General features: G+C 50.1%; 1 protein-coding gene across 1 annotated transcript; it reads left to right on the top strand.

Annotated features, from left to right (window-relative positions):
* Positions 1–7,377: 7,377 nt before the first annotated feature.
* LOC121107942 (olfactory receptor 14I1-like) lies at positions 7,378–8,113 on the top strand (the record flags this gene model as incomplete). The annotated part of the gene is made up of 1 exon (XM_040654542.1): positions 7,378–8,113. A coding segment is annotated over exon 1 (378 nt), but the record flags the coding sequence as incomplete, so codon positions are not given.
* Positions 8,114–10,608: the final 2,495 nt, after the last annotated feature.

Genomic DNA, 10,608 nt, shown 5'->3' with positions numbered 1-10,608 from the left:
GTCATAGGACATGATGGTGAGAAGGGAATATTCTGCTGAGATGAAGAAGAGAAAGAAAAAGACCTGTGCAGCACATCCTGCGTAGGAGATGTGCCTGGTGTGCCAGAGGGCATTGGCCATGGCTTTGGGGAGAGTGGTGGAGATGCAGCCCAGGTCGAGGAGGGCGAGGTTGAGGAGGAAGAAGTACATGGGGGTGTGCAGGCGGTGGTCGCAGGCTACGGCTGTGCTGATGAGGCCGTTGCCCAGGAGGGCAGCCAGGTAGATGCCCAGCAAGAGCCAGAAGTGCAGGAGCTGCAGCTGCCGCGTGTCTGCCAACGCCAGGAGGAGGAACTCGCTGATGGAGCTGCTGTTGGCCATCTGGTACTTCTGGGCACCAGGACCTGTGAGCACAAGAACCTGTCCAAGGAGTAGGAAAGTTAATGACAAGACATTCCACATCGGAAATGGTCATTGTGGTCAACGATGTGAGCTACATTTCATGCAGTTGATTTTGCCATGAGCACCTCTGCCCATTTTGTCTCAAGGAGGCAGCCTTGTCCCTGTGTGTACATGGGAACGTGGTGGTGCTGTGGTTATTCTCTGTCCAGAATTTGTCAGATGAAATCCCTTCTAATGCAGAAGTGCTTGTCAGCATCTGCATTACCAATGCCAGAAATATGGGGGTTGAAAAGAAAAGTTTTAATAATTTTTTTTTTCCTGCACAGTCTGTTCCCACTCACCATGGTCAAGGAGTGTTCAAATGAAGTCAGAAATCCTGAGCTGTTCTGCAGCACTGCTGCTTAGTGCAGGGTAAGGGGAGCTGGGTGGGCTTGTTTCCACACACTCTGAACTTGCAACTGTAGGAGACGAAGGGAGAATGCCCTCCCATGTTACCTTGAAAAGAATGCAGACCCTGCTGAGAGCAGAGGAAACCACTGCCCATCCCGGAATGCCCACCCTTTCTCAGGGTCCTGAGCAAGGTCTCATCACCACACATCTGGCAAACGACACCTACAATTCATTTCACCAACCCCAGAGCATTTCCCTGCGTATAGCATCTCTCCCCTTCGTCCCTGCACATTGATCTCGAGCCTGTGAGAAAAACTTACATCCTGGAGGTCAGCTCCCAGCTCTGAAGGACACTTGAAGGAGATGTGACCCAGTGGTGGCATCTCATTAAGGGAAAGCCAACTCCTTCCCAGTCTCACAGACTGCACTGCCCACAGCCCCAGGCAGTGGCTCTCAGCCCCTGTGCGCTGCAGAGGGCGATGGACACGTGCCTGGGGAGATGCTGCTCTGCTCTGCTGGAGCTCTGGCTGCACAGGAGGTGGTTCGTGCATTGAACTCCATGGCCATGAGGGCAGAGGCATTTCTGGGTGGGAGCTTGCTCAGAGGAAGGTGTCTGCACTGAAGGGAGTAGTGTGGATTTTTCAGGTGAATTCTCCCTGTTCTTTCTTTCCTCTCATTCCCTGATCATAACTCTGTTGCCAGCAGATTTTCCTTGCTGGAGAGGTTTCCCTGTTCCATGTCTTGTACATGTCTGTGGTTACAGACAACAGCCCAGAATGTGTGCATTCCTATTTGCTGTTCAGAACCCCATCCTGTCTGCAGAGCATTACCTAAGTGCATGTTCATGTTTGCAGGTATAAAAGGGAACATAAGGGAAACCCAGTGAGTCCAACAATGTAAATATCTGCTTACAGTGAGAGACTGAATGCACTTGAAGATTCTCACTAGATGTAGTCCAACACAGTTAAACTTTTTCTCTATCACCCTCTACATCTTTACCCTCTGTTTGAAGCAGGAAGCAGAAAACATGGCAGAAAATCCCTCCTTTGGCCTTCATAGTGGAAGGTCAACAGCGGTGCAGGGCACTTCTCCCCGCAGCGCCCTGGGCAGCTCCCTGGGCAGGCTGAGTGCTGAGCCTGGCAGGCGGCAGAGTCCCTGCCCCGGCACACAGCCCCTGCCCCGGCACACAGCCCCTGGGGCACAGCAGGGACCCTGCTCTGCACCACAGCCCTGGGCACCCGGCTGCACCCCCGGCTGCACAGCCTGCAGCCGTCCTGGGACACGCAGCCCTCAGGGCTGTGCTCTGACACTGCAGCATGGAAACACTCAATTGAAGGAGGTATTCCTCCACAATAAGCAAACACGGTGTGTCTTCAGCCTGATCTCCTCAGGGTTGTTTTAAATTCAGCGATCCCTCAGGAAATGCGGCTGCATTGCCTGTAGCCAGAGTCTTACCTTGTCCAGAGCTGTGAGCAATCTTCCTCCAGTGAGCTCACAGCTTGCTCACACTTTTCTCTTCTATCCTCATGCCATCTGCAGAACGCACCCCCAGCACTGTTGTGCTGTGCAGAAGAGCTGCTCCTGGGCACAGCTGTCTCTCTGCAGCACTGCCCACTTGTAGGAGCTCCCTGTGTCCCAGGAGCCCAGCCAAGATCAGCAGCAGAGGATGTCATTTTTTCCTCCCCACTCATCTCCCCTGAAATGTCCCAGGGTCTCCATGGCCAACATCTCCTGAAAGACAACAGTATCATGACTGTACTTTGAAATCTGCTGCATTAACCACCAGACGTCCAGAAGACAGTGACCAATTCCAGACATATGGTTAGTCCTACCGGAGAGTGTTTGCTGTAACAAAAAGGGCACACAGAGAAGGACAGGGAGGGGTGGAGTTCCCCTGTGCAAGGCACTGATTCAGCTGAAGCACTACAGGCATCTCATCACTAGATGGAAACCCTGGGGCTGAAATGGCATTCAGCTCCCCACGGACCCACAGGAGCTGGGATTTCTCTGGATCAGATCAGGTGTGCACAGTGAGTTGCCTGCATGTGAGCTCCTGCTCTGAGTCCTTGGTCCTTTCCTTCCTCACCTCACTGTTGATTAGTTGGACTGGGCTTCTTGGAATCCTAGGTGCCAGAGACAGGTGGGAAATGTTGGTGCAAGGCAGATGTGCCCTTGGTGAAAGAGGAGGTGATCAGGGAATACCCAAGCAAACAGGATCCCGAGTGACAGGAATCACAGAACCCTTAAAGTGTCTTGGTTGGAAATGACCTTAAAGACTATCCAGTTCCAACTCCCTTGCTGTGGGCAGAGCTGTCAGCCAGTAGATCTGGATGCCTGGGGCCCTCGGCATCTTCAACATTTCTAGGGATGTGTCACCCACTATTTCTTTGTGATTCCTGTTCCACACCTGTTCCATGCCCCACATCATGATCTTAGGAATGTTTGGAGTGCGTTCCAAACGTCTAATGTCAGGTCACCCAGTGAGGCTCTGCAGTCTCTGCCCATGGAGGTTTTCAAAATCCATCAGGAGCAAATGCTGAACAACTTGGTCTGTCCCTCTTTGTCCCGGGTTGGACTGCAGACATCCCCCCAGGTTCCCTTTCAGCCTGGGTTATCATGTGATCCCATGTGCTCATGGCCTATTGCTGATGGGAAGAGAGCAGATGTTTCCAGAGCATGAAGCGTCCTGTGCTGCATGTGACCATCGAAAACAAGGACTGAGAGCACAAAGACAGATCAGAACCACAGAGTGACTCTGTCAGTGCAAAGACTGAGAGCTGTCACAGAAGGTTCTGGACAGGGAAATTCTGGGGGGACTCCAGGCTCTGTGCAAGACACAAATGGATCTCCTTTTCTTGTTGAAGCTGTAAGGCTGAAAGATGTTCTTGTCAATAAAACTGAAGCAAAGTTCAGAGACAAAGATGGAAATGAGCAAAAATGTGTTAACGCACTTCTCAAGTGCAGAAATACTCCTAAGTTCTTTTTCATTTTAAGTTGTAACACCAGACTTTGAGGCAATTTTAAGTAATTTTTATAATTATAATTCATTTTACAGAATGGACAGTGCTTTCCAGAATTGTGTTTGCACGACAGATGTCTTCAGGTACAGCGACACAGACAGCGGAGCCAGTGCCAATGCCCTGTGACTAATGCCCAGCGTTCACTGCTGCTCTACCCTGCTGCGTATTTCATGTCCCTCATCCTCCAGGGGTCTCCAGGTCTGCTAAATTAATGACCATGTCGAAGGCCATGTTTTCAGCAGGCATCTGGACACACGCTCTTCCAACTGCTCTCCACATTTCCCCATCCCTTGCTCTTTCTTCGTTCAAATACCTCCCAACCCTCTGGCTGATCTGTGACCTTCAGGGAGATTACTGGAACCTGTTCCATCTCTCCATAGTCTGATGGACTCTCTTGTCAACTCCTTCACTGTGATTATATTTATCCCTTCCTATCTCTGTCTAACTCATTTCTTGTACAAGTACTCCTTGTGAAAGAAAAATCTCAGTAGATGCAGCTTGGATAAGGCATGCAGTTGATCACTCTGTTTTTCTGTTCATTCAATTGCATCACGTTGCTTTCTGTTTGTTGGCAAAAAAGAGAAATCTTTCATTGCCCACATGCAGCTGGTTCTCTGAGGAAAGCCAGTGGGAGTTGGTGCAAAGGAGATTTAACAGTGAGTGGGTGACTCCAGAGGAGAAGAGTGATGTGAGGAGAAGTGATGCCAGTCCCATGGGGCCAACGGGAGTAAAAATGGGATGGGGAAGTTGAGGAGGGCGTCGGTCCACACAGTGACAGAGCAAAGTTTGTTATGGGACATTCTGGATCATTATCAACTGCCATGTGCTACTTTAAATTCTTGTTTATACACAACTATAAATAAATAAATAACTAGACTTCATAAATGCCCACTGGACTGTTACACTTAAAGGTTTCTCCAGATACCTCTCCAGTTAGCTGTACAAGTTCTGAACACCTGAAGAAGATGATAGGAAGGCACAAGGCACAGGACGGCACCTTAGGCGGTAATGGGACCTATGGGACATTTGCTGCTGAGTCCATCAACCACCAGTGCAGAGAGGAGACTGCACAAAGTGCTCAAGAAGACCAAGTCAGAAGAAACAGAGAAGTTTCTTGGAGTATTAATGGGCCCCATTGAGGGCCACTAACAAGCAAGCTTCCCCAGGGACTTGTTAGAGCAGATAATTGGAAGCCATGGTTACAGGCAGGCAAAGGCTCAGGGATGGCGGCTGTGATGCTGAGAAAACCTTCCTTTGTCTTACGAAGCAGAAAGGCCAAGCCCTGATCAGGGCTGACCCTTGGCATGGGGGATCCTGTCCCTCCTGCTGGCTCAGGGCTCTTCCTGGGGCAGTGGGATGGAAGACTATAGGATGCTAAATGAAAGACAAGGGGACAGCAGCTCCCAGACTCTGCATGCGGAACAGGGGTGCTGAGAGGCCCAAGTCCCATGTGGGCAGTGTGTCTCATCCCAGGCTGTGGGATGTGAGAAGGGGTCAATCTCAACAAGAAGTCAATCCCAATGAAACTTTGAACTTCAGATCTCTCAGTTGTAGTGCCCTCCTTTGGACAGTCTCCAATAGCTTTATGTCTTTTATGTTCTGTGGTGCCCAGCAGTGCACCCAGTGCTCCAGGTGAGGCTGCAGCAGCGCAGAGCAGAGGGTCAATCCCTTCCCTCACCCAGCTGGCAATGCCATGCTCAATGCACCCCAGGGGATGGTTGGCCTTCCTGGCTGCCTGGGCACACTGCTGACTCATGTTCAATTTGCTGTTGACCCAGACCCTCAACCCCTTTCAGTGGGACTGCTCTCCAGCATCCCATCCCCCAGGTTGTGTACGTGCATGGTTGCCCCTTCCCAGGTGCAGAATCAGGCACTTGTTCTTATTGTACTTCTTGTCGTTGGTGCTTGCCCAGTTCTCTAACTTGTCCACATCTCTCTGTTGCCTCAGTGGAGGCAACAACTCCTAATTTGGTATCATCAGCAAACTTGCTCAAAACATCTTCTAGCACTACATGCAAGTCATTCACAAAAACATTAAAGAGAAGTGGCCTTAAAATTGAGACCTGGGGAACCCTGCTAGTGACCGTCTGACAGCCTGATGGAACCCCATTTACTGTAAGCCTTTTGATTCCTTGATAGGAACGAATTTTGTACCCAAAGGAAGAGGAACAGGTTGCCCAAAGAAGTTTTTTGTGCCCCATCCTTGGAGGCATTCAAGGTCAGGATGGATGGAATCCTGGGCAGCCTGATGTGTGGTTGGCAGTCCTGCCCATGGCTGGGGGCTTGGAACTAGGTGCACTTTAATGTCCCCTCCAACCTAAGCCACTGTATGATTCTGTAATGTTATGCCTGCACTGCCTCAGCTCTACCACTGCCCAGAACAGGGGAAGTCCACCCGACCCTGTCTTTGTCTATTTGTCATTTTTGTTACGGATCATGAGCAGTGGTTTCCAGATTTGGTTTTCGCTTCCCTCACGGTAAAACTTCTTTTGGTATGAAAAAAAAACGTGCTTCTGGAATCCAGTGGACGTGTTGATTAGTGGATCTGACTTTGAAGTACATTCTGCAGTGATGACTGTGCTGTCTTGCAGGAGTTGTCAGCTCAGGAGGGCCATGCATATCTCCAGGGAGAGAAGGAAATCACCTCCTCTGCTGCTGAGCTGGGCCAGGCTCCTGGGACACAGGGAGCTGATAGAAGTGGGTAGTGCTACAGAGAGACAGTTCTGCCCAGGAGCAGCTCATGTGTACTACGCTACAGGGCTGGGGAAATCATCTGCAGCAGAAAGGGAGGATAGAAGGAAGAGAGCGTACAGGCTGTGTGGCACAATAGCAGGCTGTGAGATCACTGGAGGTGCATTGCTCACTATTCGTGAAAAGGTAAGTCTTTTCCTCCAGGCAATCAATCTGCATTTCCTGGAGAGATCGCTAAATCTGGGACATCCCATTACATATCTGGCTGAAGGTGCTCCATGTTTCTTTACTGTGGAGAAAGACCAGCTCCAGATGTGGGCTTTTTTGCTGCAGTGTCAGAGCACAGCCCTGAGGGCTGCGTGTCCCAGGACGGCTGCAGGCTGTGCCGTTTGGGTGCAGCCGGGTGCCCAGGGCTGTGGTGCAGAGCAGGGTCCCTGCTGTGCCCCAGGGGCTGTGTGCCGGGGCAGGGACTCTGCCGCCTGCCAGGCTCAGCACTCAGCCTGCCCGGGGAGCTGCCCAGGGCGCTGCGGGGAGACGTGTGGGGGGAAGGAGCCCCCCACCAGGGCAGGGCAGGGGCCTTCTGCTGCCACAGCTGCTGCCTGGGGCAGGGGGATCACAGCTACGCTGCACCCCCGAGTGTTTCCAAGAGCACTTTGCAAGAGGAGAGACAAGGCAGGGATTTTCTATTTACTGTTCTTAAGGGAGGGGAAAGAGTTGGAGGCAGAAATCTGAAGGGAGCTGTCAAGTATGATCACAGCTCTGAGAATCCTGAATTGTACCTCCCTCAGTCTGCTGTTATATGAGCAATCTCCTCATGTGCTTTCAGCCTCTTCTCTCCCAAAGGCCAGCACCAGCTGAGTTATTCATCCTTTTGTTTTTCTGCAGTCATGAACATGGAATTACCCTGCAAACAGGCAACTTCCCCTAAGAGAAATTTAAGTGCACAGAAATAGGGATGGGCGCCCTGAGTGCAGACAGGGTAAAGATATGAGACATGGAAACGGCTCCTAAGAGGAAATGATCCAGGAGGCTGGGATATGATTAGGAAATGAGAGGAAGGCTAAAGCTCCTTCAGCTTCTACTTGTTATAGAATAATGAACCTCATGAAGTTAAATTCAAGTGATGGAACTAAATGAACACTGTCCTTAAAGAAAGGAAGTCTTTATAGAATAGTAGGAGGAGTATCACTGAGAATGTTCTTGTCTTGTCATTATCTTCTGCACCCTGAACAGGACTCCATGCCCAGGAACCGCAGATGCCCAACAGCAGCTCCATCAGCGAGTTCCTCCTCCTGGCGTTGGCAGACACGCGGCAGCTGCAGCTCCTGCACTTCTGGCTCTTGCTGGGCATCTACCTGGCTGCCCTCCTGGGCAACGGCCTCATCAGCACAGCCGTAGCCTGCGACCACCGCCTGCACACCCCCATGTACTTCTTCCTCCTCAACCTCGCCCTCCTCGACCTGGCCTGCATCTCCACCACTCTCCCCAAAGCCATGGCCAATGCCCTCTGGCACACCAGGGCCATCTCCTACGCAGGATGTGCTGCACAGGTCTTCTTCTTTGTCTTCTTCCTCTCAGCAGAGTATTCCCTTCTCACCATCATGTCCTATGACCGCTACGTTGCCATCTGCAAGCCCCTGCACTACGGGACCCTGCTGGGCAGCAGAGCGTGTGCCACAATGACAGCAGCTGCCTGGGGCACGGGGGTTCTCTTTTCACTGCTGCACACTGCCAATACATTTTCTATACCACTCTGCCATGGCAATGCTGTGGATCAGTTCTTCTGTGAAATCCCCCACATCCTCAAGCTCTCCTGCTTAAATTCCTATCTCAGAGAAGTTATGTTACTCCTTTTTAGTGTCTGTGTTGTCTTTGGCTCTTTTGTCTTCATTGTTGTGTCCTACGTGCAGGTCTTTAGGACTGTGCTGCGGATGCCCTCTGAGCAGGGACGGCACAAAGCCTTCTCCACGTGCCTCCCTCATCTGGCCGTGCTTTCCCTGTTTCTCAGCACTGACTTTTTTGCCTACCTGAAGCCTTTCTCCATTTCCTCTTCATCCTTGGATCTGACAGTGGCACTTCTGTATTCGGTAGTGCCTCCAGCACTGAACCCCATTATCTACAGCATGAGGAATAAGGAGATTAAACATGCCCTCAGCAAAGTTTTGCAGTATGCACTATTCCAGCATCAATAAAGTGCACATCTTCCTCACATGATTCCCAGTGATGGTTCTTCATATTTTATGTATGTTTGATTTTTTGTTTGTGCAATTGCGATACAGTAATCTGTAAATAAACATTGCAATTTATTCCTCTTCTTCTTCACCGTCTCATTTCTAATTCCTCACACCATGAGCTCATGTAAATATGGAACCAGGTTCCCTGAATAGGATAAAGATACTGAGGAAGCTTGCAAAGAATACTTTTCCTTAGGAATTCTTTCTTCCTGCATTATTTGTATCTGGAGGAGGTACAGCCACGGACAGCAGCACAATGTATATATTTGCAACTCCAGGACCTATAGCAGGAATAGGAGCTGCTGCAGGGTCTGTCCCAGGAGTTGGAGAGGCTGCAGCACTGCCAGCAGATCCGGCTCTCTTCCCCTTGAGGATGCTGAAGAGTGCTGAACACAGCTCAGCAGGTGTGGGCCACGCTGCAGTGATTTGTGCCTCTTTAGGATTAGCAGGGCCACAGCACACCTTCCCCATAGATTCTACCACTTTCTCAGGATCCTACAGTTGCTCAGAGATGAAGTTCCAAACCCCTGGGGGTGCCCACTGCTCCAGGCACCTGCCCAGACCGTCCCACACCCCGGCCATGCAGAGCTATCCTGCCTTGGGGCCGATCTCTCAATCATATTCTTGAATAGTTGTTTAACCTGAAACATGACCTGAAACACATAAATGGCATGTAGCAATGGGAGCACGTTGGTTTGAACATCCCATGGATAGACAAATTTCTCAGGCGCTGTTGTAACTAGCTCTTGAGCTCTAGGGAAAGAAGGAGAAGTGAAAGGGAGGCTGAGGGACTGATGGAAAGTGTCCTCCCTGGTCTCCTCCATAGCTGATCTCCCTGAGGAGACAAAGCCAAGGGTGTAATTACTAAACATATCAGCAATATGACTTCCAAAACCCAAAGATGGCTGTAGAGCTGAATGCACACAGTACTTCAGTTTGTCAGCTGAAAGCTTTATCGTGATATAAGCCATAGCAAAACAGCACAACAAAATAAAATCCCTAATCAGCCCCCAGAGTTGACAAACAGTGCAGCAGGGAAAACAAGCAGCAAGCAAGGAGCTGTGCAGTGCAGTTTCATGAGAGGACTCAGTGAATTCCATAAATAGGGGAACAATCAGCATCATGGCCAGCAATTGCCTGACTACCACAAAGCCCTGTGTTAACTTGCTGTGGACAGAGTTGCTGTTATTTCCACACTAGGAGCCCCATATTGGGCACCCAAATGACTATAGATGTTTAACCCAGCCGGTGGCTCAGCACCACAGACTGCTTTGTGCACTGCCCCCTTCCCAGAGGGATGGGGATGAGACTTGGGAAAAAGCAAAGTGCAACCTGTGGGTTGAAATAAACCTATTTACTGAGAGAGATAAAAGTAAAAGAGCAATAGTTATGACTATATATGCATATATATATAAAAGTACATAGCAAGTGATGCACAAGCACGTTGGTTTGAACATCCCACGGATAGTCAGAGTTCTCAGGAGCTGTTCTCTCGAGCTCTAGGGAATGAAGGAGAAGTGTAAGGGAGGCTGAGGGACTGCTAGAAAGTGTCCTCCCTGATTTCCTCCATAGCCGGGCTCCCTGAGGAGGCAAAGCCAAGGGTGTAATTACTAATCATACCAACAATATGACTTCCAAAACCAAAAGATGGCTGCAGAGCTGAATGCACACGGAACTTTCATTAGTCTGCTGCCATTTTTATCATGATATAAGCCATGGCCAAACAGCACAGCCAAATAAACCCCCTAATCCAGTCCCCAGAGTTGACAAACAGTGCAGCAGGGAAAACAAGCAGCAAACAAGGAGCTGTGCAGTGCAGTTTCATGAGAGGACTCGGTGAGTTCCATAAATAGGGAAACAATCAGCATCATGGCCAGCAATTATTCAACTACCAC

This window comes from Gallus gallus, chromosome 33 (genome assembly GCF_016699485.2).
Source record: "Gallus gallus isolate bGalGal1 chromosome 33, bGalGal1.mat.broiler.GRCg7b, whole genome shotgun sequence".
Lineage (NCBI taxonomy): Eukaryota > Metazoa > Chordata > Aves > Galliformes > Phasianidae > Gallus > Gallus gallus.
The sequence above is the reverse complement of the archived record's forward strand: the minus strand, read 5'-3'. Positions and strand labels throughout refer to the sequence as shown.